At 46.2% G+C, this 25,964-nt stretch overlaps 1 protein-coding gene across 1 annotated transcript in view; it reads left to right on the top strand.

The window, feature by feature from the left end:
- The window catches only part of LOC309543606 (uncharacterized protein), a gene marked incomplete at its 3' end in the record, with an annotated part of 208,822 nt that overhangs the window by 12,450 nt on the left and 170,408 nt on the right, over positions 1 to 25,964 (top strand). Inside the window, exons 4-6 of the mRNA XM_082276064.1 lie at positions 24,861 to 24,958; positions 25,087 to 25,225; positions 25,462 to 25,733. Of these exons, the coding sequence (XP_082132190.1) occupies positions 24,861 to 24,958; positions 25,087 to 25,225; positions 25,462 to 25,733 (509 nt within the window). The remainder of the gene's footprint in view (positions 1 to 24,860; positions 24,959 to 25,086; positions 25,226 to 25,461; positions 25,734 to 25,964) is intronic.

Below are 25,964 nucleotides of genomic sequence, written 5' to 3'. Positions count from 1 at the left end.
CTCCATATTCATGTTCAGAATGCGGGAAATGTTTTGCGTTCAAATCTTTACTTGTTAGACACCGAAAAGTTCATACAGGCGAGCATCTCTAATCTTGTAATAAATAAAGGGGGGATTAACCGCACTAAAGGATGTGAATTAAATTAAAACAGCAGCAACTTCCAGTGTGACCACACCCTAAAGAAAATATGTAGATTAAGTTGCGCTAAATGTGATCAATGGAGGTATAAAGTCCACAAAAGTCCCAACAGTGATTAAAGATGACAATATCCTGGATGTGATCCTAGACCACACTCCCTTAAAGAGGAAGTAAACCCTCCTCTACAACTTGTACCTATAGGTAAGCCTATAATAAGGCTTACCTATAGGTACTGTAAATATCTCCTAAACATGTACCGTTTAGGAGATATTTACCTTAGAAGCATCCAGTGACGTCACTGGCGCAGGCGCACTGAAGGAACGGCCGCTCGTGCCGTTCATTCAGAACTCCGTGCCGTGACTGTCGGCTCCCGCGCGCGTGCGCGGGAGTGACGTCACCGCGCCTCCGGCCAATCAGATGGCCGGATGCCGCGATCCCGGAAGACGGGCGACTAGACATGTCGCCCGTCATCCAGCTAAGCGGACGGCACGGCGGGGGCTCGTTCTAAGGTAAGTATTTCATAATGAGCTAGTATGCATCGCATACTAGCTCATTATGTGTTTCTCTTGCAGGGTAAGTAAGAAAAAAGAAAATAAAAAAAGAGTTTACAACCTCTTTAAGGGTATACGCTTACCAGATTAAGGTAAGAAAGAAGCGAATGTGCTCTTATGTCTTGTCACCTTGATAGAAGATCCAGGCCCGTGTGAGCAGTAGACTCAGTGGTCATTGGATCATGAAAAAAATGTAAACATACGCAATAGCGTAAAACCCAACAACTAGGTATGATATCACCTCAGTGTGACTTAAATGGTAGAATGTGTATAATTAGAGCCACCACCAAGATTCACTGGTGTAGTGAGCTAATAAGAAGGAAAAATAAGAGATATATACCCCTTACCAAATACAGATAAGGATAAATGCAAAAACGAATTGATGTGTTCCAGTTGGAGTTGCCTCTTACCAGACGACAATATTAAAAAGCCAAAGTGAGAAGAAACAATGTTGAAGAAAATGGGTGTTGAACCATCACCAGCTAAATCAGCCTCTTACCAAATGGAAAATAAAGGCAAGTGTGTATAGATCAATCCAGTGTGACAGCAGGATTCAATGTCAAAAACCACCAGTAGGGGTCGCCTCTTACCAGATAATTATTTCAGCCAAGCTTGTATGACAATCAGTATACGGGGCCCGAACATGTAAAAGAAAGACTGGTCCTCGCAATCATCCATAAGTTCTACGCTCGCCCGCACTCTCTAGGTCGCGATCGGATGACGTCAGTACGCCGTGCCCTGACGACGTTTCATCATAGATGACGTTTTCAAAGGGCACGGCATACTGACGTCATTCGATCGCGACCTAGAGAGTGCGGGCGAGCGTAGCCGTCCGGCCGGCGGCTGCACATTATCTGCTCAATCCTTCCTGGTCTATTGTAAGTTTACCCTTTTTTTTACCTGAATAAATTGTATGGTTTTACGCTATGGGAGCCTCTCTTCTTCTTTTTGATTGGTGAACCTATGGATGATTGCGAGGACCAGTCTTTCTTTTCCATGTTCGGGCCCCGTATACTGATTGTCATACAAGCTTGGCTGAAATAATTATCTGGTAAGAGGCGACCCCTACTGGTGGTTTTTGGCATTGAATCCTGCTGTCACACTGGATTGATCTATACACACTTGCCTTTATTTTCCATTTGGTAAGAGGCTGATTTAGCTGGTGATGGTTCAACACCCATTTTCTTCAACATTGTTTCTTCTCACTTTGGCTTTTTAATATTGTCGTCTGGTAAGAGGCAACTCCAACTGGAACACATCAATTCGTTTTTGCATTTATCCTTATCTGTATTTGGTAAGGGGTATATATCTCTTATTTTTCCTTCTTATTAGCTCACTACACCAGTGAATCTTGGTGGTGGCTCTAATTATACACATTCTACCATTTAAGTCACACTGAGGTGATATCATACCTAGTTGTTGGGTTTTACGCTATTGCGTATGTTTACATTTTTTTCATGATCCAATGACCACTGAGTCTACTGCTCACACGGGCCTGGATCTTCTATCAAGGTGACAAGACATAAGAGCACATCCGCTTCTTTCTTACCTTAATCTGGTAAGCGTATACCCTTAAGGGAGTCTGGTCTAGGATCACATCCAGGATATTGTCATCTTTAATCACTGTTGGGACTTTTGTGGACTTTATACCTCCATTGATCACATTTAGCGCAATTTAATCTCTAATCTTGTGCAGAGTGCGGGAAATGTTTAACTAAGAAAGAACACCTACTTACACACAGGTGAGCGCCCTTTTAATGTTACGAGTGCGGGAAATGTTTTTTTTTAAACAAAGGTTTATTTCTTAGAAACCAGAAAGTTCATACGGGCGAGCGTCCTATTTCATTTTCAGAGTGCGGGAAAGTGTAAAAATAAAGGAAATATAATGAAACATCAGAGTACGCCCCCTGCTGGCACTACAGGAAATGGACGCTGGATTGTAACGGGTGGAACTGTTTAGTCCATAAACAAATGTGAAACCACCACAGTCCACTCGGGGTTGGTTTACACCCGCATCGCCCTCTGACCCGCTGTGGGGTTGGCAGGCAGCTTGGAGCCCTTATGTTAACCCTGTAAAGCCCACGCCAGTACGCCGCAACCGTATGCATCGGGGCTGTTGCAGGACAACCCCATTCAGTTGAATAGCATTGCCCAATGTGACCGGGGGGTTCGAGGTTTGCAGTGCCATGTGTACCGCCCCATCCAGCTGCCATTTAAGCTTAAGGGGGGGTGGTAAAATCATGACTCAACTGTCTACCTTTACCGATCCCTCCCCACATGAGGCAACAGGCAGGAAATAATGACAAGACCTGGGGCAACAAGTGAGCAATTAAGACAAAACATGGGGCAACAGGTGGGCAACCCGCACAATACATGGGATAATAAGTGGGCAATCCTGACAATATATGGGGCATAAAACCAATGAAAATGGTGGCACTCCAACAGGTTATAGGGATGATATTTATTGCAGACAGTCAATACGGGATACAGAAAGGTGGACGCGTTTCACACGTAATATCGTGCTTCTTCACCACGGTGTGCGCACCTGTTGGTAATACATGGGGGCAACAAGTGGGCATTCATGACAATACATGGGGCAGCAGACAAACAATTCTGACAATACATTCTTTTTGTGTTCTACTTATAAATATGTATATAGATCTAACCTACTGGATGGAAAAAGATCACTGTAACATGCATTAACCCACAGCAGCCAATCAGGATTTATCTTTCACTGGTGAACCTTCTTAGAAGGGGGGTGAGTTGAGATCTTGCATTGATTATAGGGTCCTCAATCGCATCACGGTCAAGAATGCATACCTGATAATTGGCTGCTTCATTTTTTTGCTTCTTTAGATTTATTGAAGTAGCCGGCTTTTTATTGGTCCAACCAATGTATGATTATTAATACATTTGACACATTTGTTAATTCTATTATAAAAGATTTAAGCTTTATTTTATTCATATCATTACTGTGTGGTAATCGCTTATTCTGATCTTGTACAATAAAAACTCTTCGTACAATATTCTGTGCCGAGTCTTCTTTTTTACCAATGATTAGATGATCGGTGATTGGAATGTGATCAGTTCATAGAGAGTCATCCATTGGGGTTTTATTAGTGAGATGGAGAGTGGAGAAGGCACCACATTGACAGCCATTGGAGGCCCTTTCTAAAGCCCTAAACTTTTTGGCAACCTGTCTATGACATTAGTCTTCCAAACTCTATCTCACTGAGCTAAGGCCAGAAGAGTTCCAGAAGTTCTTCTCTGTCCACAGTTCCCAAACCAAAAGGGGACATCCACCACATCTTCAATCTTAAGGCCCTAAATGTCCTCCGCTGGGCCCAGGAGTTCCGCATGTAATCCACCAGGTCATAGCCTCTCTCTTTATCAGGGAGACTTTTTGTTTTGACCACCCCATGTACTGTACGTCAGCTGCATTTTCGGGTCTGGGGCATGCACACGTGCCACCGGCGCCCAGCGGGAGCCAATCAGCGGGTCTGGCAGACATGATGTCCGTCACCACCCGGCAGTCTTTCCTGAGAGAGCCAGAACAGTGGTCCGCCAATGTAAACAAGGGAGATCACCGTTCTGTGTCCCCCCTTAAAAATAATATTTTGCCGTATGTGACTAAAGTGCTCGGGTTTGGCTTGAAGAAAAGGTGAGAACCCGAGCTTCCTGTGTGATTCTGCTAAGCAGGAACACAGATCTCTGCCTTCCCACAGTTAAAGCACCTCCCCCACAGTAAGTAAGCACTCCCTAGGAACACATTTAACCCTTTGATTGCCCCTGATGTTAACCCCTTCCCTGCCAGTGTCATTAGTACAGTGATAGTGCATATTTTTTTAGCACTGATCACTGTATTGGTGTCACTGGTCCCCAACAAAAGTATCACTTAGCTGTCTGATTTGTCCACCGCAATGTCACAGTCCCGCTATAAGTCGTTGATTGCCGCCAGTACTAGAAAATATTTAAAACAATTCAATTCTATAAAAATATCCCACCGTTTGCAGACACAATAACTTTTGCGCAAACCAATCAATAAACACGTATTGGGATTTTTTATTTACCAAAAATATTTAGTAGAATACATATTGGCCTAAACTGATGAAGACATTTGATTTTTTTTATTGGATGTTTAATGGCAGAAAGTAAAAAATATTGTTTTGTTTTTTTTTTTCAAAATCATTCGTCTTTTCTTGTTTATAGCACAAAAAATGAAAACCGCAGAGGTGATCAAATACCACTAAAAGAAACCTCTATTTGTGGGGAAAAGGACATCAATTCTATTTGGGTACAGCGGCGCACAACCGTGCAATTCTCAGTTAAAGTAAGGCCGTGCCCAATCGGTGCCAATGGGAGGAATTCTGCCTCATCATTGATGTCAGTGGGAGAAATCGTGCCCCAAGGGCCAGATAAAATCAAGCAAAGGGAATCTGGCCCCTGGCAGTTTGGAGTAGGGATCGATCGATTATCGGCAACACCAATATATTGGGGGCCAATATGCACTTTCCCCGATATATCGGAATCGACCCCGGTGGTTGGCGATATTGCCGTGACGTCATCGCGTATGTTGCGCCACGCGCCTCTGCGCACTGGGAGTCTGGGATAGCTTCTGTGGCCTTCTTAGGCCGCCTCCCTCAGCCTCGTTTTGGAGTCTCACAGTGCGCACACTTGTGTTACAGCCACCGCGGCCACATACTGGAGTCTCTGCAGTGCACAGTCGGGACTGTGAGTGATTCTTCTCAAATCAATCATACAGTACAAGTACGGTGACCAGTCACAGTGCGTAACACAGCCGCCGCGGCCACCCACCCACAGCTGCCCGGTGCCAGCCAGCCGGCCACCCGCACACACCCACAGGCCTGTACCAGCCAGCCAGTCACAGGCCCTGCCTGTACCAACCAGTCACCCACCACACGGGGTGCCAGCTAGCCAGCCACCAAAGGGTGCCAGCCAGCCACACACCACACAGGGTGCCAGACAGCCACCAAAGGGTGCCAGCCAGCCAGTCACCACAGGGTGCCAGCCAGCCACCCACCACAGAGTGCCAGCCAGCCACCAAATGGTGCCAGCCAGCCACCCACCCACCAAAGGGTGCCAGCAAGCCAGTCACCAAAGGGTGCCAGCCAGCCAGCCACCCACCAAACGGTGCCAGCCACCCAGCACAGGTTGCCAGCCAGCCACCCACCAAAGGGTGCCAGCCATCTAACCACCCAACAAAGGGAGCCAGCCACCCACCACAGGGTGCCAGCCAGCCACCCCCACAGGGTGCCAGCCAGTCAGTCACCCACCACAGGATGCCAACCAGCCAGCCACCCACCAAAGGGTGTCAGCCAGCCAGCCACCCACCACAGGGTGCCAGCCAGTCACCCACCACAGGGTTCCAGCCAGTCAGTTTTTTTAAGCCTCGATTCAATTTCATTTGTGTCTTTCAATTTTCAATGGAGATGGATGCAGATAGAAAAATTAAAAGTGTGGTCTGGGACTATTTCTCTTCTCCATCTTCAAGAAAATCAGCAGCACTGCACAACACTTGCAAAAACAATGTAAGCATGGGATCAATAACTGCAAAAACCAAAAATACGTCAAATCTTTGGGCCCATCTAAGAGTTCATTATGTTAATTGTATCATGCAGCACAGAAAAAACAAAATGAATCACAAGGTGAATCATCCCTATCCCAGGCAACAATAACAGATATGTTTTGGAAAAAAAACAGGTGGCTAAAATCTGATGGAAGATCCCAACTTCTGGACAGAGTAATCACTGAGATGATGGTAACTGATAACCAGACATTTACAATGGTGTCTGACTCTGGATTTAAGCGGTTGATGTCCATAGTTGAGCCAAGCTACACACTGAAGAGTTACAAGTTTTAACGAACTGAAATGCTGCAAAAGATTCACCAAAAATATGTTAACAAAGTAAAGAGTATGCTGCAACCAGAGAATGCTGGCAACTCACTCTCATTCATGACGGACTGCTGGTCAGGACAAACAGAATCACTAATGAGTCTTACATGGCACTTCATTGACAGCAGATGGACAAGAAGGCATTTGGTGTTGAATACAAAAGTGATGCAAGGATCCCACATTAGAGAGTACATTAAAGAAAAGTTTCTAGGCATGCTAGAAGAATTGGGAATCACCAAAGACCGAGTGATGCTTGTACTGCGAGACAGTGGAGCGAACATGGTTAAAGGTATGAGACTTGCTGACTATCAGACCTCAGTTGCATGGCACACACCCTCCAACTGGTGGTAAATGATGGTCTGTCAAACCAGAAAGCTTTGCTGGACATATTACCATGCTAAGGAAGTGCGCAGGCCATTTCCACCATTCTGTTCTTGCCAAGCAGCGACTGAGGTGCATTCAGGAAGACCTTGGCCTACCCAAAAACAACCTGATACAGGCTGTTCCAACACAATGGAACTCAACGCTACACATGTTATAGAGGATGCTTGAGCAGAAGCGAGCTCTCACCATATATTCTGGTGAATATGGACTTGGAGGACATTCTTGCCCTACTGCAGATCAGTGGGACATAGTAGCCAACAATATAGAGACGTTCGTACCCATTGAGGAAGTGACACTGCAGGTTAGTCATTACGAGTCATCTGTGTCCTCTGTGATCCCATGTGTGAGAGTCCTGAAGATGCTTCTTCAACAGAATGAAGGACCCAACACACGTGGCATCAAAGCATGTAGGCAAGCCATGAGGGACAGCCTCGCCAAAAGGTTTATGAAGCATGAGGAGAATAAAAATGTTGTGCTTGCATGTCTTTTGGATCCTCGATACAAGAACCATCCTTTCTCCTCTGATGATGTATTGGCCAAGGCAAAGCAATGGCTGACAGAAGATATTCAACAGAAGGTGCAGGAGGTTCCTCCTGACGAAAAGAAAAGTCAAGGACAAGAAGAGAAGGTTTCTGATGTGGAAGAGCAGGATGCAGGAGAAAAATGTCCTAAAAGACAACGGACAGAAGAGAAAATGAATCATGGTCAAATAGATATTCTGCTCCTCCTTCCTCAGTACCAAGTGAGCGTGTTTTTAGTGAAGTGGCAGCAATTTATGAAAAGAAAAGAAGCCGTTTAACTGGTGAACATGCTGAAATGTTATGCTTTCTGCACTAGAATATTGTTCTACTTAACTGGGAGTATTGATTTGAAAGTGTAGTAGTAGTGTCTGTTCACCAGTCCACTGAGTTCGTCCAATCCACTGTCTAGCTTGTGTCTATCTATTTTTTTCTAGCAGTTTTGCACTGACTGCACTGCGCTGCAGTCAATGCAAAAGTGCTAGAAAAAAATATAGACATAGTAGACAGTGGATTGGAGTCAGTGCCAGTAGATTACTGCTGCAGTAGAACGCCACTCATTGTTGCAATAATTTTAAATCACTATTGCATTATAGTGAGTGCCCTACTGCAGTGGTAGTCACTGACTACAGTCCAATCCACTGTGTAGCTGTTGCCTTGCTTTTCTTCTACCAGTATTGCACTGACTGCAGTAGTTGCAGTGAGTGCCATACTGCAGATAGTCCTCCACTGACTCCAGTCTGATCCACTGTGACATGTCTAGCTCTTGCCTTGCTCTTTTTATAGCAGTTGTGCAGTGTGTGTATTCATTGTGTAGCTGTTGTTGCCTAGCTTTTTTCTAGCAGTTTTGCACTGACTGCACTGCAGTAGTGAATTAAACATTTTGCAGTGAGTGAGTCCACTACTGCAGCACTTTATTATGCATTAATGCATCAATAGGATGATGTGAAATGCAAATGTCCTTGCAATTGAAATTTTCCTATCCATTTTTATGCAGTTAAGGTGTGAAGAATGAGCACTTAGTGTTAATCTTTGTTTATTAACATTTTTAACATGTTTGTTAAGAGATTTGTGTTGAAATTTGTGTTATTTTGGCAACATTTTACATGTGTGAAAATATCGTCCGATACCGATATGCGATCAGTGAAATATCGGTATCACTAATTTTTATACAAGAGACCCATTTCCGCTCAGACACTATTCCAAGACTCACGAACAAAACATTTCCTACAGTGGTCCATGCCACAAACCTGCATTCTAAAACCAAGGGGGTGTCCATCTTGCAATCTAAGCACATTCCTTTTACGATTTCAGACTCACTGATTGACCTGAGGGGCGATATGTTTTCTTAAAGGGCACGTATGCATCCCGACAAATGACCCTTGTGAACATATATTGCCCCAATGAACATCAAGTCTCCTTTTTCAGGAAACGACGTGACTTGTTAATCGATTTTCGGGAGGGCATGCTGATCTTGGGAGGAGAATTCAATGTCCCCCTCTCCCTTGTAGCTGAAAACTCCTCAGGCAGCACAGCTCTACCTTATCGAGCCCTGCAAAAATTTTTTTGTAAAATCTTACCGTAACATTCCTTTCTCTGAGTCCTCTGACAGTCACCGCCCATTCATTCAGTCTTCACCAATGGGTATTGACCTCTTATCCATAGGAGCAAGCTAGGCATAAGACTTGTTAAAAACAAAGTAATTTACATAGACACACCTATGGGGGCTGTCCCACTGGTCCAATACCCCCCTGCTATCAGCATTCCCAACTCAGTTTGGTAGCAAGAAGTTAAAGTCCAAAAGAACCCCAATAGAGGGGCGGGGGCGGTGACTGTCAGAGGACTCAGAGAAAGGAATTTTACGGTAAGATTTTACAAAAATTCAGCTTTCTCTTACGTCCTCTGACGTAAGAGAAAACTGAATTTTTGTAAAATCTTACCGTAAAATTCCTTTCTCTGAGTCCTCTGACAGTCGCCGCCCACTAATTCAGTCTTCACCATTGGGATGTCCCAAAGCAGTGTAGACATGAGGGGTGGGAAACGTAACCGTCACAAAGGCAACGCAGCACCCAAGTCAGAGAAAGGAAACTTACTCGAACAGAAAGGTAAAACCTCTGGGTAATAAAAAAAGCTCAACTGGAACAACAATCCAGGAAAGCAAATAAACAAGGGGACCCGCAAAACTAGGGTCCACTTAAAGCACTGCCGCAAAGAGAACTTTGCGGCCAAAGGAGGCATCAGCTGATGCCAGAACATCAAGTTTGTAAAATTTATAAAAGGTGTGCACAGACGACCAAGTCGCAGCCTTGCACACCTGGACCACTGAAGCCTGATGCCGGAAGGCCCAGGATGCACTCACCACTCTGGTAGAGTGCGCCTTGACAGGGAAGGGCGGAGCCTGGTCCCTAAGCGAATAGGCCTGTACAATAGTCTGTCTGATCCATTTAGAAATGGTTGCCGCAGACGCAGCCATACCCTTCCGGGGTCCCTCAGGAAGGACAAAAAGAGAATCCGATTTCCTAAAGGATTCAGTGAACGACAGGTAAACCCTGATCGCCCGGACAACATCCATGGAATGCAAAGCAAACTCCTTAGGATGCTTAGGATTCGCACACAGCGAAGGCAAAACAATGTCCTCATTAAGGTGAAAATCAGAAACCACCTTAGGAAGGAAGGACTGGTTAGGTCGCAAGACCACCTTATCCCTGTGAACCACCAGGTAAGGGGAGCGGCAAGGCAGGGCCGCCAACTCCGACACTCTGCGAGCAGAAGTGATCACCACCAGAAAGGCAACCTTTTTTGACAGAAGAGGCAAAGAAATTTCCCTGATGTTTTCAAAGGGAGGACGTTGCAAAATGGACAGAACCAAGTTCAAGTCCCAAGGAGGTAAAGGCGCCCTCCGAGGAGGGGCCAAATGACGCACACCTTGAATAAAGGTGCGAATCAAAGAGTTAGATGCCAAGGGGCGCTGCAAAAGGACAGCCAGTGCAGATAACTGGCCCTTAATCGTGGTCAACGCAAGGTGCTGGTCCACACCAGTTTGCAGGAAAGCTAACACCCTCGCTACCGAGAAGGAGCGAGGAGGGATGCCCCTGGATTCACACCAGGCAAAATAAGCCTTCCAAGTACGGTAATAGATCTTACCAGATGAGGCCTTCCTGGCCTTGAGCAGGGTAGGAATGACCTCCGAAGAGAGACCTCGATCTCTCAGAACCTGACTTTCAACAGCCACGCCGTTAAAGCCAGCGACTGTAAAGCAGGATGGAATATCGGCCCCTGAGACAGCAGATCATCTCGTAACGGGAGTCGCCAGGGAGGCTCGATGACCAGTTGCATGATGTCCGCATACCAAGACGGGCGTGGCCAGTCCAGGGCCACCAGAATCACCAACTTCGGTTCCGAGACCAACCTGCGAAGGAACCTGGACAACAACTGAATCGGGGGAAAAGCATAAATCAGACGATACTGATTCCAAGGCACCACCAGCGCATCCGAGGCGTCTGCCAGAGGATAGCACGTTCTTGCCACGAACCTACCCACCTTGTTGTTTAGCCAGGACGCGAACAGATCCACATCTGGGTTGATGTAGGCCACCGCAGTGGCATTGTCCGTCTGCACCCATACAGGGCGGCCCTGAAGATGATCCGACCAATGGAGCAGGCACAGCCTGATCGCTCGCAATTCCAAAATGTTTATCGGCAGGGAGGATTCCTCCTCCGACCAAGTGCCCTGGTCAGACAAAGTGCCCAGAACGCCACCCCAGCCCAACAGGCTGGCATCCGTGGTTACCACCGTCCACAACAACGGCTGGAAGGACTTCCCCCTCCACTACGGATGGAGACTGGAGCCACCACAGAAGATCCTCTCTGGTCAGGCAACTCAAAGAAACCCTCAGGTCCAAGGACTGAGGAAGTCTGTCCCATCTGGCCAGTATCTCTGCCTGGAGAGACCACGTGTGAAACTGAGCAAACGGTATCACTTCGAAAGCAGACACCATCAACCCCAGGGACTGCATACAGGTCCTGAGCGACAAGGATTGGTTGTCCCTGAGGGACCTGACCTCGTCCTGTAGGGTCCAGAGCTTGTCCTCCGGTAGAAACACCTTCACTTGGGTGGAGTCCAGGACCATCCCCAGGTAGGGGAGACGAACCGAAGGAGACAAAGTCGATTTCTGGACGTTCATGGTCCACCCGAACTCCTGGAGCGTCTGAACCGTAGTGGGCAGATCGCGCAGCAGGCTCTGACTGGCACTCGATATTAACAGAAGATCGTCCAGATATCCCAAGATCGCAATGCCCTGTGCCCGAAACAGGGCCAAAACAGGAGCCAGCACTTTGGTAAACACCCTTGGGGCCGAAGCGAGACCGAAAGGTAACGCCACAAACTGATAGCGTGCCTCCGCGATTGCGAATCGGAGGTACCTCTGATGACCCTCGAATATGGGGATGTGTAAATACGCATCCTTGAGGTTGATGGAAGCCAGGAAATCTCCTGGGCTCAGGGAGACTACCACTGAGCGGAGCGATACCATGCAGAATTTTTGAATGCGCACGAAGCGGTTCAGAGCTTTCAAGTCCAGAATTGGACGCACCTTGCCCTCCTTTCTGGGCACAGTGAACAGATTCGAGTAAAAACCCCAAAATCTGTCCCTATAAGGCACCGGGACGATCACCCCCTGGGCGAGAAGATCCTGAACCGCCCGATGAAGATCTTGCAAACGGTTGGGTCAAATGAAGATTTGAGGGAAAGAACCTGGCCGCGAAAGGAATTAGATCTTGTAACCTGATCGAATGATTTCCTGAACCCACCTGTCCAGAATCCGGAGCAGCCAAGGTTCGAGAAAACCATGCAGACGTCCCCCAACCCCTGGAACAGATGAGGGCGTCCCTTCAGGTTGAGGCAGGCTGGGCCGCCGCTCCAGCCTGGGCGGCTTTTGACTTGCCCGCCCAAGGCTTCCTCTGGCCGCCATGGCCTTTAAAGGGTTTTCCCTTGTCCTGTGCTTTGAAAGCACGAAAGGACCCCTGGTTTGGTTTAAAGGAAGGGCCCAGCTTACCGCGGAAAAACTTACCTTTAGGATTCTGGGGCAGCAGAGTGCTCTTGCCCCCAGACTCCTTTAACCAATTCGTCCAGGGATTCCCCAAAAAGATGAATCAGCGCATAAGGGATGTCAGACACTGTCTTCCTGGAAGTCTGGTCAGCCGACCAGCTCTTCAGCCAAACCAGGCGACGGTTAAGCACCGCGACACCAGACAGGCGTGCGGCTAAAGGGGCCTCATCTAAGGCCGCGTCACACAGGTACATAACCGCCTGACTAATCTGGTCCACCATCTCCAAAGCGGTAGGGGGGGCAGAATCAGCCACGAGGGTGCGCCTAAGCACCTTGGTCCAATCTGCCACAGCCTGAGACACCTGAGACACCCTAACCGAGGCGAAAATAGGTTTCAGCAAGGAACCCGCCACCATATAGGCGTGACGGGCGAGGGATTCCAACCGCCTATCCGTAGGGTCCCTGAACACCTCAGTGGGTACCAGAGTGGCCCTGTTCAATCTGGACACCGTGTGATCCACCTTAGGGGCTACAGACCAGCGCAAATCCGTAGGAGACGCAAAGGGCTAACGGAGTTGAAACCCTTTAGGTACCACAAAATTGCCCTTCAAATTGCACCATTGCTCATTCACCGTCTCATGAAACTCAGCGGGGCAAGGAAACACCTGCGCCGCTTTTTGGGATCTGCAGGACCGCTTACCCGGAGGGTTGGGCTCATCCTCCAAATGTAGTGTATCTTTCACAACAGTAATCAGCGCAGACATAGCAGCACATTCTCTGGCCGTCCCAGGGGGGGAATCATCCCCCTCCTCGTCCTCCGCCTCCCCTTCAGACTGGGAGGAATGAGACCCCTCCAGGGGTACACTATCTACAGCAACCATGTCAGAATCAGAAGAGTGAGAAAACCTTGGCCTTTTTCTAGAATCCCGTTCAGCCATCAAAAGATCCACTTTGGACGCTAAAGTCGCAAGTGCAGCAGTAAGTGTAGATGATTCAGAGGAGCCTGAATCATCCACCAAAGCTGGGGGAAATTTGCTGTCCTGGGACTCCATAAAATAACTTTTTTGGCGCTGGCCCTTTAAATCGCACGGCGATCCCACCGCAATACACCTCTATTAAGGACTACACTGATAGACCCCTCAGGCAGGAACAAAGCTGATAGCCAGAGATATTCCCCACAAAACAGAAAGAAAACAGACCCCCAAAAGTGTTACCCCGCTGGCTGATGATCTCCTCAGTATGAGAAAGGAAGTGATGTCACACCGCATGAGGCTGAACAGGACTCAGGCTAAGGGAAAATGGTTGCCCATAGAAAGCAATGGGAGGCTCCGGGAAAATGGCCGCCGACATGTGCACAGAAGAAACACATTGCCACACGCAATATGGCGCCCGAAGGCGCCAAAACACACTACATAGAGAGCTGCAGAAAGTGCCCATAGTGAAACTAAGCAGCTGCCCACACCTAAAATGGCGGACCCGCGGTTTTTTACACTGCAGCGGGGCGCCCATGCATGTCTGCACCCAAACACAGCCACAAACGTGTCACCCAGGGTAGGGACCCCCACAACCCCCCCACATAGCATCCTAGACGCGGTAGAGCCCCCGCAGGGATCAGGAGTAAGGCGAGCCCCAGACACACAGACATGAGGGGATACCATAGACCTAGCAGACTGCAATCCCCAGACAGAAGGCCCCACACAGAACGTACTTACCGTACCAGATGGCGTGGGCGCCTCTCATCGACGGGAAGCCTCCCACCCCAGGTGGTGGTGGTGCCGTGAGCCAAAAAACGCAGGACTCTAGCAGATGTTTTGCCTGCCTCCAAAGACGCCCAAAAAATGCCCAAAAAAATGCCAGCTACAAAAACGCCCAGGTGTGTTTTTGCAGCTGGCGTTTTTTTGGGGTCTTTTGAGGCAGGCAAAACATCTGAACTTCTGTATAGGGGTATATATACACACACACTTGTATGTATTTATACACATACACACATATATAGGTGTTATAGGAGCGGAGACATATGCCTGTTAATTATTTAATTAGCGCAAGCATATGTTTCTGCTACTTTCACACCTATATATGTGTATATATACAGACATGGGTGTCTGTATATATACCCCTACACAGATGTTCAGATGTCATGCCTGACTCCAAACATCTCCTCAAAAAAGCCCTATAAACGCCTGAAGCAAAAAGCATGCTCACAGGTGAGAAGCCATATCGGTGCACTGAATGTGACCTAAGAGAAACAATCTTTTCTCTATAGCGGTCACCCTGATATGGAAGGGTTTTGTCACCCTGCCATAGCAGTCAGAGTCAGTTAACCCTACACTACACTACGGTCCCCTTACACTTAACACTTTCCCTACAGAAACTAAATTATTAAAGCTAACTATAGTGGAAAATAGCACCCTAACTACACTAGATACCCCTTTCCTCACACTAAAAATTGCTAAATGACACTTTGTAGCAGAAGTCACAGAACTGCTTCCAGTCTCTTCCATGTCCCTGTATTACAATGCTAGGAATTTGGCGGGAGCTATCTTATATACTGGGGGGCGTATTCACTAATGATTGGCCTATAGACCCCCTAGTCACTCCAATCACATTCCTAGCATTCTCCTGCCCCCTCAATTGGCTTTTACTGATGGTTCTGGTCCAATCACGGGCTTTTAAAGCCCATTTCCTGAACCATTGCATTTTGGTCGATTCTGGTTGCCGAATTCCGAACTTTTTCAGCAAAAAGTTCGGAATTCGGCCGAACCTCGAACAGCCAATGTTTGGGTCGAACCGATGGTCGACCCGAACCATTCGATCATCCCTACTCTCTATATCAGCTGTGGCAAAAAAAAGAAAAACAGAAATTGATTCAGTTGCTAACAGACCACATTCGAATGTTGGTAAAGGTTCATAAAAAAACACAAGATCAAAATACCCTTAGAGACCTGGAGCATACACGTTCTCTCTTGGTGGAGGAACTAGGTAAATGGACTCACCACCTTTATATACTTAATTAGAAAATATTCTATGAACAGGGTAATAAAAGCAGAAAGCTACTTACCAGAGCTGTAAGTAGCTCGTGAAGGAGTACTACTATAAATCACCTTCAGGATAGACTGGGTAACACTCTCACCAAAAATGAGGACATAACCAAACAATTCAAACTTTTTTACCAGAAGCTGTACAACCTTAACTCTTCTGAGCCTTCCCCCCATGAACAGACCACATGCAATCGCTTAACTGAGGACTTCCTATCCGAAGACTGCCCCACTGCTATCTCGACAGAGAAAAAGACAGAACTAGAGCAACCATTTACCTTGACTGAGTTAAAGACTGCCCTGAAACAAATAAAACCTGGTAAAAGTCCCGTCCCGATGGACTCACGGTTCAATACTACAAATGCTTCTCAAATATCCTTCTTCCCCAGCTACTCAATACACTTAATTAACTGCTGGACACTCCAACCCCCCTAGACCGCCTCCTCGAAGCGCATATTACGGTCATACCTAAGGAAAACAAGGACCCCCCACTTACATCCAATTACAGACCAATTTTGCTTTACTCTACGCTTAAATGTTAGCCAACAGAGTGCTCCCTATTCTTCCACACCTGATCTCCTTAGACCAAGTAGGTTTTATGCCAGGCAGAGAAGCCAGAGACAATACGATCAAGGCCCTGAATCTACATCATTGGCTCGCTTCCTCTAATCAACAGGGCTTCTTTCTCTCACTTGACGCTGATAAGGCGTTCGACAGGGTTGCATGGGATTACATGGCAGCAATGCTTTGATCAATGGGACGGTGTGCTAGTATTCTAGTATGTTCTACCCCGTCCGCCAGAGTGAGAGCTAATGGCCACCTGTCAGACGCTTTCCATATCACCAATGGGACGAGGCAGGGTTGTCCCCTCTCCACCTTGGTGTTCATAATGACTTTAGAACCTTTCTTAAACAGACTCCGGGCCAACGTGAATATTAGGGACATTACGGTAAGAGACAGAGAATACAAAGTGGTGGCTGTTGCTGATGATGTACTTCTTTATTTTCGTACATCACGGGACACAGAGCAATAAATCATAACATATGGGTTATATAGCCACCTATAGGTGAAGGACAGTGGCAACCAATCAGAATTGATGACCCCCTATATAACCCCATACAGGAAGTACCTAAGTTTTTTTCGCCAGTGTCTAAAAGGTGAAGGTCGCTGTGGAGAGGTGCTCCACATGTTTGTTATTGTTTAAAAGAAGAAAGACGTTTTTTTTATCATACCCCAAACAAAGATCACTGGATCTAAGGGGTTAGCTATTGGATCCATCTAAAACAGTCAATGGACTAAAAAGATGGTACCCGAGCCATCCTCGCTGTCCTTTTTAGGCGCTGGACCCTGGGATACAGACCCTTGGAATACCAAACCCCAAAGGCGCTCTGTGCAGGGTGCTCTACAGGTCCAAGGCCGTGACCCCTCTTATATAGAGGACCCAGTCCTTGAAGGTCTCTAAGCCCATGCTCACCGTGAAGAGTGAAGATTGGATTCTTGCTTATAGCAGTGTCCTGCGAGAGGACTGGGGAGTCCATTTTAAATATTTACACAGCAAACAAAAACCTTAAAAGGTTAAAAATTGCAAAACTGTAAATATTTTATGCACTGTTCCCATTAATAAGATTACAGAGACTTATGTCAAGTGTATTTCAGCTTGTATTTACATTGTAGCAGGTTTATGAAAAGTAAGTTTAAAGCATATTGTTACACTGTTTGTTACCCTGAGCTTATTATCTGATAAGTATCAGCTGGGACAAACAAGATTCAGCCTAAACTGCTCTCTCCTCTATTTGATTGTTGTGTTAGCCCTGGCGCATAGGCATTTGCATGTTCACCTTTGCTGGATCGCGTGTCACGTGTCTATGGCGTACGCCTATTCCCATGCATGGGGGAATCTTCACATTTAAGTACAGGCATACGCCATGTGGTGGGCGTGTTCTAAAGCAATTTGGCGTGCAAGTGGATGCCACACACCACGCCGCACATACATAAAAGGGCACATTCTGCAAGGAACTGTTTCCAACACACTAGCCTCTGTCACAGGCTGAAAGGGGACACAGAGCAGCAGCAGCTGGGTTACATGAGTCACTGTGGATGTATGTTACTGGCACTAATAGGTCCTGTATCTTAGGTAATCAGTGTTGTGTGCATTAGGCTGTATAAGCTTAGCACAGACTTTGAGTACACTTTAAAGGTAGTACCTCAAGTTTGTCTTGCTATAAAGGAATGTCTGCCCAAAAAAGGGCTGGAGGGAGCACAGTTGGAAAGGGCACTGTGATGCCACCGTCAGGCCCTGAAGGTCCTAGTCATGTTTCCACTATGTCTACTCCTCCTGAGAAGCCAGAGGCTTTATCAGACATAGTAGCTATGTCGTGTACTTCTGACACAGCCTATGTTACCAAGGACGATTTGGCATCAGCATTTGCCAGCCTAGAGGGTAGGATTGCTGACATGATTGCAGCACCACATGGAGGAAAGAAGCGCGTTAGATCCCCCTTTCCTGAGCCACCCCTGAATGAGTTCAGGATTGGGCAGAGGATGTGGAAGATGTAGCTGAGGGTGACTCTATAGAAGGTCAAGCTGAAAGTTCCACTTCCAAGGGGTCAGAGGAATCTCTATCAGCTTCTCAATCCCAGAGATTGTTTATCCAGTCTCTTGCTGAGATGGTCCGGGCTGCGTTTAAACTCCTGCCCTTAGAGACTACTGAACCCTCTTTTTCCTCCCTAGGCTCATTGCGCCCTCCTCAGAGTCCTCGGTCATTTCCCATGCATCCACTCTTAGAGCAAGAAGTGTATAATGATTGGGATCATCCAGATAGGATATTTGTTCCTCCTAAAAGGTTTTCATTGTTATATCCTATGGAGGATACATTTTCTAAGGGATGGAAAATTCCCACTGTGGATGCAGCCATTTCTTCGGTTAACAAGAATTTAACCTGTCCTGTGGATAATGCCCAGGTTTTTAAAGATCCAGCAGATAAAAAGTTGGAATCTTTATTTAAAGCCTCCTTTGCGGTTGCAGGTTTTGCAGTAGCAGCCATAGGAGTGTGTCAGTCTTTGAAAGACCACATAAAGCGAGTGGCCAAGACAGTTTCTTGTCAAGGAGAGTCTGTGGAAGATCTGTCAGATCTACTTCACGCTTTTTATTTCGAAGTAGATGCCCTTACGAACTCCATAAGACAAATGTCACGATTTGCTCTGATGACAATGCATATGCGCAGAGTCTTTTGGTTAAAGAGCTGGTCTGTGGAATTACCATGTAAACAATTACTGGCTAGCTTCCCCTTTCAGGGAGAACGCCTTTTTTTGGTGATGATCTGGATAAGTATATCCAAAAGATCTCGGGAGTGAAAAGTACGTTGCTACCTGTAAAGAGGAAGAGTAAGAGTTCCACCTTTAAGATCCCAAGCAAACATAAGACCAGTGCTTCCAGATCCAGGCAGTGGCGATGGCCTCAACCGTCAGCATCCAGACTCAAGCCTTCGGGGCAAGGTCAAAAAAAATCCCCGGGGCCAGAGGTCAGCCAAGTCTTCCTCTAAGCCCTCTCAGTGAAGGGGCGCCCCCACTCACCTGGGTGGGTGGAAGGATCTTGCAGTTACATAGTTACTTAGTTAGTGAGGTTGAAAAAAGACACCAGTTCAACCCATAATGTGTGTGTGTGCGTGTGTTTGCTGTTAACTGTACATTGTCATTGTATACCCCTTTATGTTGTGGTCTTTAAGGTGCCCATCTAATAGTTTTTTTAAACTATCGATGCTCCCTGCTGATACCACTGCTTGCGGAAGAGAATTCCACATCCTTACTGCTCTGACAGTAAAGAACCCCTTACGAAAATTAAGGTTAAACCGTTTTTCTTCTAGTTTTAGTGAGTGGCCATGTGTCTTATTGTATTCCCTTTCTCTGAAAAGTTTTTTCCTGATGCTAGGGTCACCAGTACAGTACTTGTACATTGATATCATATCCCCTCTCACCGTCTCTTCTCCAGAGAGAATAAGTTCAGTGCTTGTAGTCTTTCCTCATAGCTAATGCCCTCCGTTCCCCTAATTATTTTTGTTGCCCTTCTCTGTACTCTCTCCAGTTCTAGCACATCCTTTCTGAGGACCGGTGCCCAGAACTGGACGGAATACTCCAGATGTGGCCGGACCAGAGTCTTGTAGAGTGAGAGAATAATCTCTTTATTTCTGGAGTAAATCCCCTTTTTTATACAGTACATGCCAGTATTCTGCTGGCTTTGCTTGCAGCAGCTTGGCATTGCATGCCACTGCCAAGCCTGTAGTCGAATAGGACCCCCAGGTTCTTTTCCATCTTAGATTCAGTCAGAGGTTCCCCCCTAGCGAGTAACTTGCGTTCATGTTTCTGATGCCCAAGTGCATTACCTTACACTTTCAACATTAAACCTCATCTGCCATGTAGTTGCCCACCCCGTTATTTTGTTCAGGTCTGCTGGTAAGGTTACCACGTCCTGCATAGAAGATATTGGCATGCTTAGTTTAGTATCATCCGCAAATACCGAGATTGTGCTGTTTATCCCATCCTCTAGGTTGTTTATGAATAAATTAAACAGGATTGGCCCCAGGACAGAACCTTGGGGGACCCCACTTTCCACACCCGCCCAATCCGAGTACTCCCTATTTATCACCACCCTCTGGACTCTCCCCTGGAGCCAGTTCTCTATCCAGGTACTCACCCTATGGTCCATACCTACGTACCTTTGTTTGTACAGTAAGCGTTTGTGGGGAACTGGGTCAAATGCCTTTGCAAAGTCCAGATACACCACATCCACAGGCCTTCCTTTATCCAGATACACCACATCCACAGACCTTCCTTTATCTAGATGGCAACTCACTTCATCATAGAAGGTTAATAGATTGGTCTGGCAAGAACGATTTTTCATGAATCCATGCTGATTACTACTACTAATACCGTTTTCATTACTAAAGTCTTGTATATGGTCCCTTAACATCCCCTCCAAAATCTTGTAGACTACTGATGTTAGGCTGACTGGCCTATAGTTACCCGGGATATATCTCGGCCCTTTTTTTAAATATTGGTACCACGTTGGCTTTTTTCCAATCAGCTGGCACCATACCCGTCTGTAGACTATCTGTAAAGATCAAGAATAATGGTCTGGTTATCACCAGTTCTCAGGGGCATGGGCACTGGGAGGAAAAAGGGTCCCATCAGTTGCAAAAAAAACAATGTAAATGCCTATGGAGATTTTTAAGTACCGTAATTTGTCGCCATTCTACGGGTGTGCGCCAATTTAAAGCATGACATATTAGGTATCTATTTACTCAGCATAACATCATCTTTCACATTATACAAAAAAAATTGAGGTTTAGGGTTAATTAATTTTAATTAATTAAAGTGTATTTTCCCCCAAAAAAATTGCGTTTTTTTCCCTCAAAAATTGCGTTTTCAAAACTGCTGCGCAAATACCATGTGACATAAAAAATTGAAACTATCCCCATTTTTTTCTCTAGGGTCTTTGCTAAAAAAAAAATGTATAATGTTTGGAGGTTCTAAGTTGTTTTCTAGCAAGAAATACTGATACTGTTTGGAAGAAGATCAATGGAGAACACCCTGAAGGCCAGTCCTGAAAAGTTACCTGTTAGAGCAAATAACCAAAACATCACCGGCTACAATCATCGTAAGTACACTAAGTACAAAAATCCCAATATGGTCCACAATGTGGTGACCTGACTTCTCTCAGATGGAATGCACAGACAGGAAGTGATGTAGTTACAGACAGGAAGTGATGTTGTTACAGACAGGAAGTGATGTCAGGTATACATAGAACATTCCAGAGTGAGTTGTGAGTCGGGAGGAATTAGAGAGGAGACGTAGCTGGAAGTGGCAGCAGAGGAGGTAATAAGATCTTATTTCATATTTGTAATCTTTAGTTACCTAAAGAAAATGTCCTCCTTCCTTTTTGCCGCTGGGGGAACTGAAACAGAGGAACGCATAACACTGAGGATCTCTTTCTGGTCCCCCGGTGAAAAAATAAAAGCATGAACGCACAGCGCACTTCCCAACAGCAAAACTTTCTCCAGCTCTACTGGAGCGCCCCCACCAGACAGATGCGAGGTATCCACAATTTATCTGGGTGAGAAGCAGAGCTCATGGTGACTTGGACACTCCCATCTAGAAACATTCAGCAGAACGCCCCCCCAACTAACATTAATCCCTTCCTCTGCCTGAATACTAACTGGACCCCCAGATCTATATATGCTGGATGACCGGGAACCCCACCATGTCTGTGCCATCTATACTCTACATGTGTCAAAAGACACCAGACACGACTACCTGCCCTCATCTAACAACGCTGTCCCCACTCCTCACCCCCCCAATCTAACACCGCTGTCTCTGCTCCTCACCCCCCATCTAACACCGCTATCCCCCACACCTCACTTGCATCCAACACCGCTGTCTCCAATCCTCACCCCCCCCCCCATCTAACACCGTTGTCCCCACTCCTCACCCCCCCATCTAACACCGTTGTCCCCACTCCTCACCCTCCCATCAAACACCGTTGTCCCCACTCCTCACCCCCCATCTAACACCATTGTCCCCACTCCTCACCCCCCATCTAACACCGTTGTCCCCCACTCCTCACCCCCCATCTAACACTGCTGTCTTCACTCCTCACCCCCCATCTAACACTGCTGTCCTCACTCCTCATCCCCCATCTAACACTGCTGTCCTCACTCCTCACCCCCATCTAACACTGCTGTCCTCACTCCTCACCCCCCATCTAACACTGCTGTCCTCACTCCTCACCCCCCATCTAACACTGCTGTCCCCACTCCTCACCCCCCATCTAACACTGCTGTCCTCACTCCTCACCCCCCATCTAACACTGCTGTCCCCACTCCTCTCCCCCCATCTAACACTGCGGTCTCCCCGCCTCACTCCCCATCTAACACTGCTGTCCCCCCTCCTCACATCCCATCTAACACTGCTGTTCCCCCTCTTCACCTCCCATCTAACACTGCTGTCCAACATTCCTCACCCCCCTCCCATCTAATACTGCTGTCCCCCATACCTCACTCCCCCATCTAACACTGCTATTCCCGATTCCTCACCCCCTATCTAACACCGCTGTCCCACACTGCTGTCCCCCCTTCCAACCCCCCATCTATCACCGCTGTGCCCCACTGCTCATCCTCCAACTAACGTCGCTGTCTCCTGCTCCTTACCCCCCATCTAACACTGCTGTCCCCCATTCCTTACTCCCAATCTAACCCTGTTGTTCCCCTCTCCTCACCCCCCATCTAACATAGCTATCCCCCATTCCTTACCCCCATCTAACACTGTTGTTCCCCTCTCCTCAGCCCCCTTCCCACACTGCTCACCTATATTCCACAACCCCCACGGACACTGTTGTCCCCCACTCCCCGTTTCCTTATTCAACATTGCAGATCTCCACTCCTCAAACCCCATATTTGACACTTCTGTCCCCCAACTCTTTACCCAGACCCAATGCTGCCACCTTGCTTTCTCTCGCTGGTCACATGACATCACTCCTATCTCTATTAAAGCGTAGCTCCACTTTTAGTGAGAAAAAAACATTCCCCTCTGATTGATCTCTATACCTTGCAGGGATTTTAACAAACTTTATTGCAGATTCCTACCTTTTGTTATTCTGAAGAAATCATTGCTTGGTCCCTGTGCCTCTGTGCTGAGTGGGTGAAATGGGAGTGGTTTCATAATTATCTGTCAGCTGTGGCAGCTGCAGGGCTCTAATGAGGAAAGCTGCTGGGCCTGCATCCCTTTCGACATGTTCCTATTGGGAGTATCTCTCCAAAAATGACATTTTTGTTGCCAGATGGGATGCCAGAAATCTGACTTGTATCTTAGGCAGACTTCTGGGAAAATCAGTGAGCCAATCACACAAACAGGAAATGATGTTTCTGGGGGTGTGGTCAGTATACATTCTGTGTACAGAGCAGCTACAGGTAGCCAAATTTCATTTTCTAGAAAATTACAACATCTGCAGATTAAAAAGGAAAGGTAATTTTTAATAACATTCAATTACAATATGATTTGTGTCGCAATTGTATACGCTATATTGTTTTTTCTTTATTTGTTGATTTTTTTTCCCCACGAAAGTGGAGTTACCCTTTAATAAAACACAGACCTGAATGGAGAGGTGAGGAGGATTCTGGGACGTCACATAACATCACTCTTATCTCTATTAATAAAACACAGACCTGACTGGAGAGGTGAGGAGGATTCTGGGAGGTCACATGACATCACTCTTATCTCTATTAATAAAACACAGACCTGACCTGAGAGGTGAGGAGGATTCTGGGAGGTCACATGACATCTCTCATCTCTATTAATAAAACACAGACCTGACCGGAGAGGTGAGGGGGATTCTGGGAAGTCATATGTCATCACTTTTTTGTTTTTATTTAAATCAAAATTTTACATTTTATTAATTTTCAAAAACAGAAAATACAAATACATTTCTATAATCTTACTAAAACCCTTACCCAGAAACCCTTCTCCCCAGATCCCTCCCACTTCCCATTCCACTCGGTAATACTCATCTTGTCGTCTATTTTACCACCTCCTTTTCTTCTTAATCTACCCATATTCTACCCTCATACTCTAATTCGTCCAGATTTCTAAATATTTACTCGTCTTCTTGAACTCCGCCCACTTAACCCACTTGTTTGAGAAACTCTCCGTCTGGTCTCCTGGTCTGCTTCCCATGTATTCCATATTGTATATTCAACTCTTTTATACCAATCTCTAATTGTAAGACTTTTTAAGTTTTAGCCAATTTTTTGGAATTGCCCCCTTTGCTGCGTTCAATAAGTTGGGACTATCGTGCTTTCATTTTTTTTTTTTTTGATTTACCATTTTTGTGAAATAAGAAAACCTACGGGTCATTAGTAATATCTACACCTGTAATTTCCTCAATGTATTGTTGAACCTCCTGCCTTATCCCTATTAATAAAAACACAGACCTGACCGGAGAGGTGAGGAGGATTCTGACAGGTCACATGACATCACTCTTATCTCTATTAATAAAACACAGACCTGACCGGAGAGGTGAGGAGGATTCTCAGAAGATTCTTAGAAGGACACAAGGACCTCTACAAGGACGTCATGATGGAGAATCAGCCGCCCCTCACATCACCGGGTAAGAGGAGACTTTATTGTAAAGGAGAGAGCAGTACGGAGGGTCCACCTAGATCCCCCATCATATGATAAATACATAGAAACAATGTATTCAGTCAGTGTGTGTGTTTCCTACAGATGGATCCAGTAATGGGAACCCACCAGACAGATTTCCCCATCCTCTGTATTCCCGGGATTCCACACAGGAAGGTCACACCATCCCCCACCATCATCAGGTAGGTGAAGATGGATCTGGAGATCGTAAAAGTGATCTGACTGTATGAAAATATATTCCACTTTTAGGTATAAGGTTATTTGTGCTCACATTTTTAAGAAACCATTCCCTGCTATTTTGTTTGTTTAGAATGAAAATCTGATAGATATAAAAGATGAGGTTAAAGAGGAAGAAGAGACGTATGTGAGGGGTGATCAGCAGTTCAGGGAAGAGGTTGGGATGATGGACAAAGTTAAAGAGGAGGAGACTTCTCCAGACATCAGCACAGGTGAGTGATGGCCACTAATTACAAAAACTGTTTGGGTATATGGATTGATGTTTGAGGATCTGTAGATCCACTTCTACAAAGACGTCATGATGGAGAATCAGCCGCCCCTCACATCACCGGGTAAGAGGAGACTTTATTGTAAAGGAGAGAGCAGTACGGAGGATCCACCTAGATCCCCCATCATCTGATAAACACATAGAAACAATGTATTCAGTCAGTGTGTGTGTTTCCTACAGATGGATCCAGTAATGGGAACCCACCAGAGAGATGTCCCCGTCCTCTGTATTCCCGGGATTCCACACAAGTCAACATTAAAGAAGAGATAAAAGAGGAGGATGATGAGGATTTTGTAGTGGAGGAGGCAGAGTTTCCAAAAGGTCACAGAAAGCAGTACCAGGACAACATGGTGGAGTCATCCAGTTACAGAAACCCACCAGAGAGATGTCCCCGTCCTCTGTATTCCCGGGATTCCACACAGGAAGATCACACCATCCATCACCATCATCAGGTAGATGAGAATGTAGGAAAGTGATCCCAAGTCCTAAGAGATATCATTCTTCTATTATTATTATTTTGTATTTAATATTATTTCTGCCATTTTGTTGGTTTAGGATGAAGATCTGATAAATGTACAAATTGGGGTTATAAAGGAAAAGACGTATGTGAGGGGTGATCAGCATTTTACAGAGGAGGTTGGGATGATGGACGCAGTTAAAGAGGAAGAAACTTCTCCAGATAT

Source organism: Pelophylax lessonae, assembly GCF_965119305.1.
Source record: "Pelophylax lessonae genome assembly, contig: HAP1_SCAFFOLD_265, whole genome shotgun sequence".
NCBI lineage: Eukaryota > Metazoa > Chordata > Amphibia > Anura > Ranidae > Pelophylax > Pelophylax lessonae.
The sequence above is the reverse complement of the archived record's forward strand: the minus strand, read 5'-3'. Positions and strand labels throughout refer to the sequence as shown.